Source organism: Mesoplodon densirostris, chromosome 12 (assembly GCF_025265405.1).
Source record: "Mesoplodon densirostris isolate mMesDen1 chromosome 12, mMesDen1 primary haplotype, whole genome shotgun sequence".
NCBI lineage: Eukaryota > Metazoa > Chordata > Mammalia > Artiodactyla > Ziphiidae > Mesoplodon > Mesoplodon densirostris.
The window spans coordinates 81,410,816-81,418,965 of record NC_082672.1 but is presented as its reverse complement, the minus strand read 5'-3'; the positions used below and the strand labels follow the sequence as shown (position 1 = coordinate 81,418,965).

At 42.3% G+C, this 8,150-nt stretch overlaps 1 protein-coding gene across 1 annotated transcript; it reads right to left on the bottom strand.

Moving 5' to 3' along the window:
• Positions 1–3,286: 3,286 nt before the first annotated feature.
• Positions 3,287–6,917, bottom strand: LOC132500263 (importin subunit beta-1-like). The gene has a single exon (XM_060115218.1). The coding sequence runs from the start codon at positions 6,618–6,620 to the stop codon at positions 3,993–3,995; it is 2,628 nt and encodes an 875-aa protein (XP_059971201.1). The 5' UTR covers positions 6,621–6,917; the 3' UTR covers positions 3,287–3,992.
• Positions 6,918–8,150: the final 1,233 nt, after the last annotated feature.

The following is an 8,150-nucleotide window of genomic DNA, read 5'->3' as shown; positions in this document are numbered from 1 at the left end:
ACTCTCTGTTGGGTAGATCCACTTCACTTAGTTCTTCTGGGGTTTTATCTTATTCTTTAGTTTTGAACGTATTCCTCTGTTGTCTAATTTTTATTTCTATGCATCTGGTAGTTTGGTTACCTTGGTGAAGTGGCCTTATGTAGGAGACATCCTATATGTCCCAACAGTGCACTCCCCTCTGGTCACCAGAACTGTATGCTCCAAGGGTACCCCCTATGTGAGCTGTGTGGGTCCTTCTGTGTGGTGGGCTGACTATGTGGGTGGTCCGGTAGGTGTGACTGTCCCCCAGTCCAGTTGGTTGCCAGGCCCTGCCTTGTGAGGGGGCTGCTGGCCACTGGTGGGTGGAGTTGGGTCATGAGGATGTTAGCTGTGGGAAACCAGGGGGTCCCAGGACTAGTGCTGGTCCACTGGTGGGCAGAGCCAGTTTCTGGAGTGGGTGGTTTGTGGGCTGGGGGTCATGGATCTAATGTCAGCCTGCTGGTGGATTGGGCCAGTTCCTGACATGGCTGGCTGCCAAGTCTGGGGTGTCCCAAAGCTGGTGTTGGTCCACTGGTGGGAAGGGCTGAGGCCCAGGCATTCCTGTGGCTGGTGCCAGCCTGCTCGTCAGTGGGCTGGGTCCTGGTATGGCAAGCTTCAGGACTGCAGTCTTCCTGGGGCTGGTGTTAGCTGCATTGTTTTAAATGTTAGAAAAAGATTAAAATATTTATATATTTGTTTTATCATTATTCTGGAATCTAACTCTAAGAAAAATTCACAAGAGTATTAAGAAGTCAAAAAGAAAGAACCTGACACAGACTGTTTGACCAGTGTGTTAAAGCAGAGGCAGCATCCACATATTTCTGGTGCTGGAAGACCAACCTTGACCTTCTGCTTGTGCGGCACCTTCCAGTCTTGGACCTTTACCACATGATGGTGACATTTTCAGTGCTGAAGGCATATGAAATGCTCACAGATTAATGAGTTCCTGTTGGGGTTCTGACAATACATCATAATTTAAAAATAGTTTTTGGATCAAATAAGTGTGAGATATGCAGCTCTAGAGAGCAATTTTACAGTTATCAATGGTCCACGAATAACAAAATCTGCACATTATTTAGAGGAAGAGAAAGATGAACAAAAATTTTTCACATCTTATATGATAAATAGCAATTTTGTATACATATAATAAAGTCATTATTTTCAATTTTGCCACAGTTGTTTTGATAACATTTCAAATTCTTAACTACTAGTCTACAGAGAATAAGTGGTATTGTTACTTAAAGATTTTTTGAATTAATAAACTTCGTGTTTTAGTCCAGTTTTAGGGTAAAGCAAAATGAACAGAAAGTACATAGAGTTCCCTTATACCCTCTGCCCCCACTGTCAACATCCTGAACCACAGTGGTACCCTTTTCACAATTGATGAACCTACACTGGCATCTCATTATCACCCAAAGTTTATAGTATATATTAGATTCACTCTTGGTGGTGTGCATTCTATGGGTTTTGACACACGTATAATGACACGTATCCACTGTCATACGGAATTGTTTCACTGCCTAAAATTCCTCTGTACTCTACCTGTTCATTCCTCTCTCCCCCCATTTATCCCTCCACAGCCACTAATCCTTTTGCTGTCTCCATCATTTTGCCTTTTCCAGAATGTTATAAAGTTAGAATCCTACAGAATGTAGTCTTTTCAGATTGATTTCTTTCACTAATATATACATTGAGGTTTCCCCTGTGTCTTTTCTTGGCTTGATAACTCATTACTTTTTAGTGCTAAGTAATATTTCATTGTCTAGATGTACCAAAGTTTATTTATCCAGTCACTTACTGAAAAATGTCTTGTGTGGTTTTTTTTGGTTTAAATTTTAATGAAGTTTAACTTACCAGTTTCTTCTCTCATGGATTGTGTGTTTGGTGTTCTATCTGTAAAAACTCATTACCATACTCAAGGTCACCTCAATTTTCTTTTATATTGTCTTCTAGGAGTTTTAAAGTTCTACATTTTAAACTTAGATTTATTATCCATTTTGAGTTAATTTTTGTGAAAGATGTAAGGTCTGTGTCTAGATTCTTTTTTTTGCATGTAGTTGTCCAGCTGTTCCAGCATACATTTTTTGAAAAGACCATCCTTGCTCCTTTGTCAAAGATCAGTTGACTATATTTATGGTAGTCTGCTTCTGGGCTTTACATTCTGTTCCATTGATCTGTTTGTTTATTCTTTTGCTAATGATCTTTGTAGCTTTATAATAAGTCTTCAAGTTGGGTAGTGTCAGTTCTCTGATTCTTCTCCTTCAGTACTGAGTTGGCAATTGTTTGTCTTTTGACTCTCCATATAAACTCTGGAATCAGTTTGTCAATATCCACAAAATAACTTGCTGGAATTTTGACTGGGATTCTGGTGCATCTACAGATCAAGATGGTAAGAACTGACATCTTGACAACATTCGCTTTCTATCCCTGAACATGGAGTATCTCTCCATTTATTTAGTTCTTCCTGGACATCTTTCTTCTAAGCCTTGTAGTTTGCCTCACATAGATCTTGTATATATTAGAAATATACCTCAGTATTTTTTGAGTGCTAATATAAATAGCAATGTTTTTTTTTTGTTTTGACACCATTTTATTAATCTTCAACTTCAGTGGAAAAATATAACCTTTTTCAAGTGCCATTTTCATCACAAGAGTTCTAGCATATATATATATGTGTATATATATATACACACATATATATTCCTTTGTTTTGATTACTTGGTTTTGAAGTGCAGCAAGAGACCAATACCACATTATAATCAATCAAATAAAAGAGAACAGAAGGCCAAGCAGTTTCCAAATGGTCATTTTATCAGATTGTTTAAAACATTAAATTTATCCTTATTTGCAATCCAAAATAGTTACCTGAAATTTGCTGTTTTTGTGTGTTTACTTTTATGGTATGTTTGTTTTCTAAACTCTTTGGCACAATTTTCTGGGGGCATTCAGACTGCCAAGATACATGTCAGGAGAGAACTTTTCTTTTGTGCTGCCAATTATGAGCATTTAAATTTTGGTTTGTTTGGGTTGTGGCTTTCTTTTGTTTTCGAAGTCTGCATTCTTTATTTGTAACAATTGTATTTTTATTTTTTCTATATCCTCTAACTCCAGAGTCCCCCCCCCCCCACTTCTACATTCACAGTTGAACCATATTATTAGGAAAGGCGCCTTGATGAAAAGATCAGGGTGGGAGCTCTGACCATTCGTCAGTGTTTTCCCTAGAATTAAAAAAAAAAACAACAACAAACCCAAAAAACAAAACCTAAGAGCGTCTTTCCTTTTGTTTTCTCTTGTATCTCTTGTGCTGCATCAGTAGACAGAACTTCAGTTAGTTTCATGAAATGCAACATCCTAACCTCTTTTTTTGGGAAAAAGAAACTGCAATGGCTTGAAGTTGAGAATGTGGATACCGCCTCACTCACACACACTCATTCTCAGACTGTAAAGAATCCCTCACCCTCCTTTCAGCCAGCACGCATACAGTACCAGTACCACGTGGCAAAGGTACACCAAAGGTGGGCTTGAGACCCAGGCTCCATCTTTCTCATCAGTAGCAAAGGCCAGGATGCCTTTTACAACAAAGCACCACAGCTGAACCCAGTCCCTCCTCCTCTCCCCCAAACTAGTCATTCCACTCGGCACTGGCCAAAAGACAGAAAAGCTAGTTCTAGCCTCTCCTGGGAAGAGAGGGCTTTCTTTTTTTAAGTAAATCCACCATTTTTCTCTTTTCCAAGATGGCCGACATTATGGTTTTCTACGAAGTCAGTGATTACTTAGCTCACTAACAGCGCTGCTGTTGATGGCTGCAGCTGCTGATGTGGCAAGATTTTCAATGTGGTGTGTTTTCAAGCCTCACTCACTCATCCTCTCATTCCCAAACATTCAGCATCCGTGCACACTCCTCACTTCCGGGTTTTTCAAAAGATTGGAGATTTCCAGTGGGGGTCTCAGGTTATCATCCCAATGGTAACAGATCAAGCTTGGTTCTTCAGTTTCCTCAGTTCTTTTGTTGCCCATGTAGCAAGGGTTTTTGCTTTGTTAGTCTTCGATCTCCATCCTTCAGTTAACAGTTCATGGATCATTGGCCTAGCTTCTACTAATTTCAGTACATCCTTCCCAAATGCTGTACACAAGTCCCCGATCAGTCCAGCAGCACAAGCTACTACTCCGTCCATATGATCCTCATCTCCAGCAATGTGGTCAATGAAAGACAGAATAAATTCTACTCTGGGTTGTACCAGCATCACATCTGGGTGTACGTTCTCCTGGTCTCCCTTCAATCCCTGGACAATTCCAGTATAGGCTTCCAAGCAGCCTTCCCTTAGCTCATTCAGATAAGCCACCATGTCATAGTCTGACTTGTCCACCTGGGCTTGGGAGGCCTGCTGAAGAGTATTCAATACAACCTCTAGATATTTTTTAAACTCTCCACCAATAGCAAGGGCAATATCACCAAACACTGACAGAATCTGTGGCTTCACAGACCTGTGGACATTTTCATTCCCCAAGTTCTCCAGTAAGAGCTGCATCACCTCATCACAGAAAGGTAAGATGTTGGATTGCAGGGCATGGCATAAGTCTCCCACTAAGCCCACAGCCGCCAAAGAAACCTGGTACTCAGCATAATTTTTCAATCCAATGCCCAGGAAGGGTTTAAAGGCCTCCATGTACTTTAAGAATTCACCACCCAACACTTCCACCAGTGTGCTAACTGCCATTAGGGCATCCTCTTGCACTCCCCCAGACCCAGCTGTGCTTTGGAACATCCTTAACAGGGAAGCCATGACCACATCAGAGATCTGCAAAGCATCTTGATGTTGCACTTTCCGGAGAACATTCTGAAGAGTTGCGCAGAGTAAAGACTGAAGGTCATTGAACTGGATCCTATCCGATGTGCTCTGGATATGTGACTCCATCTGGAGCACCTGTTGTAGTCGTTCCATGATGACTAGAGTTGTTTTCTGAACTGCAGGGTAACAATCCTTGGCACTGTTTTTCACAATTTCCATTAGAGATTCATATGCAGAACTCAGGTTGTTCTGGTGTCCATCAGGTCTGTCTGTGGTCTCCAGGAGCTTCTGAACTATGAGTTCAAAAGAAGAAGATAAGCAATAGGTAGCGGGTTCTTCCTGATCATCAGCTACATCTGCAGCTTCATAAGCAGCTTCAGCCAGGCTGGAGAAAGCCCAGCACACATTTGAAGCCACTCTGGGTTCAGCACTGAGGCCCTCAATCAGACACTGCAGCAGGGGAGTCAAGTAGACATCATTGATGGCATCTTCGGGAAGCAGTTCACAGATTCTGCCCACAGTCCATGCAGTTGTGTCTCGAACAACTACACTGGGGTCTTTCATTAATTCTATTAAGGTGGGCATAGCCTGTATAACTAGTGGTTTGAGCTGATTGGGCTCTGGTCCTTCCAAGATACAGCCAAAAGCCATCACTGCTGCATCCCGGTACCACCAATCAGGGTTCTTGATGTGTTCTTTGATGAAGGGGAGGACATGCGGGACAATGTCATCTTCACAGCAGGTGGCCAGGAGCATGAGGCACACCCCAGCCACTTTGCAGGGGTTCCAGTCGTCGTCATCATCATTTTCATCCTGTTTAGTTAGTGTCTGTGTGAGGATTGGAACCAGGTACTGTAGTGCTCCCTTGGCATAAAACTTGCTGGTGTGCTCAGGGGGCCGTCCTTGTTCTGCTGCCTCTGAAGCTTCAATGGCTAAGTCCATTTCCTCATCACAGACATTGGACCAGAATTCTATCCCTTGTAGGGCCACCTCATCAATGTCACTTTTCATTGCTTCAATTGTGATTGCAAAGAGAGCAGGACCCATGTATGTCTCCATGTACTGATAATATAAGGACATTATCTTCACCAGATTCTGTAAGGCAGCCACTCGTACCCTTGTATCTGGGCACTGTGTGGCTTCACAGACCACCTGCATAATAAAGTGCCTTTCGGACTCTTTGTCAAAGTTTGCTTTAGTGAACTCCAGTGAGTTCAGGAGTGCATTAATAGCCGCTAGCTTCACATTATTACTAGGCTCTTCTTTCCTCATCCCCTGGATTATGGCAGTCAGAATCTCATTGGATTTATCCTGTAGTTGCTCTGGGTCTATATCTTGGCAAATGTAACCAATAGCTTCCAATGTCGACTCTTTCATGTGCTCTGTGCTGTTGGGGTTTGTGACATTGGCCACCAGCTGAGGAATGAGTTCTGGCCATTGGTTCACTGGGATCTCTGCACAAGCAATACCAGCCACACACTGCGAGGCAGAACTGGGCCGGTAAGTCTCTGTGCCCAGAGTCTGCAAAACATAATTTTTGACTTCCCGTCGAGCATTTGCATCAATAGCAAGCCACCTCTGCTGGTACTGTGTCTTGATATCTGGATCTTTAGATGTCAAAGAATTCTTGATTTGTAGACCAGCTGCAACTCTGGCAACCTGACTGTTTCCTGGATTTGCCAGCACTCTGGACAGTTCCACAAGGAAAGTGGGCAGGTTCTCCACGGCCGCACGCTCCAGGAACTTCTGCGCCGCTTCCAATTCCAGCCGATCGGGAGACACGGTCTTCTCGAGGATGGTGATAAGCTCCATGGCGGAGGTGGTGGCGGCGACTCCTCTTAGGACGACGGCCCAGCCTCTCGGGCGGCGGCTCTAACTGGGGATGGGGGTTGGGGGTCGGGTGGGTAGGGAGGGTGGGGTGGGGGGCGGGGGTCACCACAAGCCCATTCACCGGCTCCCTCTTGGTAGTCGCTCCAGCTCCCCTTCCTTCCTCCTTTCCGTCTTTCCTCCCTCCTAATTTGCTACTGGCGGCGGCGGCAGCTGCTCCTCTAACGGCGGGGGAGGGACCCCGGGGGCAGCTCAGAGCGCGGCTGGTGCTCGGGTGGCGGAGGGAGAAAGAGCAATGTGTTTTTAATTTCAAATTCCACTTGTTCATTAGTGGTAGATAAGAAAGTGATTAACTTTTGAATATTCGCTTTGTATCTTGCCACCTTGCTATAATTGCTTATTAGTTCCATGATTTTGTTGTTGTCATTGATTCTTTCAGATGTTCTACATGGATGGTTATAACATCTGCATTTTAAAAAAAGGGTTTTATTTCTTCCTCCCCAATCTATGTACTTTTTATTTCCTTTTCTTGTCCTACTATATTAGCTAGGACTTTCAGTATGATGTTGAAAAGCAGTGGTGAGAGAGGACATCTTTCTATGTTCCTGACCTTAGTGAGGAAGCTTTGGGTTTCTCGCCGTAAGTATAATGTTAGCTGTTTTTTGTAGATGGTGTTTTGTAGATATTCTTTATCAAGCTGAGGAGCTTCCTCCCTGTTCCTAATTTGCTGAGAGTTTTTATCATGGGTGGGTGTTGGATTTTGTTAAAAGTTTTTTTTCTGCATCTATGAATATGATGATGTAATTTTTCTTCTTTAGCTTGTTGACATTACATGTTACATTAACTGATTTTTGAATGTTGAACCAGCCTTGCATACCTGGAATAAATCTCACTTTTTTGTGGTGTATCATTTTTTTAATACATTGTTGGATTTGATTTTCTAATATTTTGTTGAAGTTTTTACATCTATGTTCATGAGAGAGATTTGTCTGTAGTTTTCTTTACTTGCAATGTCTTTGTCTGGTTTTGGTATTAGGGTAACGCTGGGTTTATGAAATGAGTTAAGAAGTATTCCCTCTGCTTCTATCTTCTGGAAGAGATTGTAGAAAATTGGTATAATTTCTTCCTGAAATGTTTGGTAGAATTCAGCAGTAGCATTCAGCCCTTATTGGCCTGGTGCTTTCTGTTTCAGAAGATTATTAATTATTGACCCAATTTCTTTAATAGGTATATTCAGGTTGTCTCTTTCTTCTTGTGTGTTTTAGCAGATCGTGTCATTCAAGGAATTGGTCCATTTCATGTAGGTTGTAAAATTGTGGGCATAGAGTTGGTCACAGCATCTCTTTGTTATCTTTTTAAAGCCCAGGGTATCTGTAGTGCTGTTCCCTCTTTCACGTCTGATATACATGATTTCTGTCTTCTTTTTTCTCAGTCTGGCTATAGGCTTATCAGTTTTATTGCTCTTTCCAAAGAACTAGCTTTTTTGTTGTTCATTTTATGTAATGATTTCTTTGT

What these genes read in the sequence shown, in the direction of transcription:
- LOC132500263 (XM_060115218.1), bottom strand. Translation starts at nt 6,620, where the DNA reads ATGGAGCTTATCACCATCCTCGAGAAGACCGTGTCTCCCGATCGGCTG.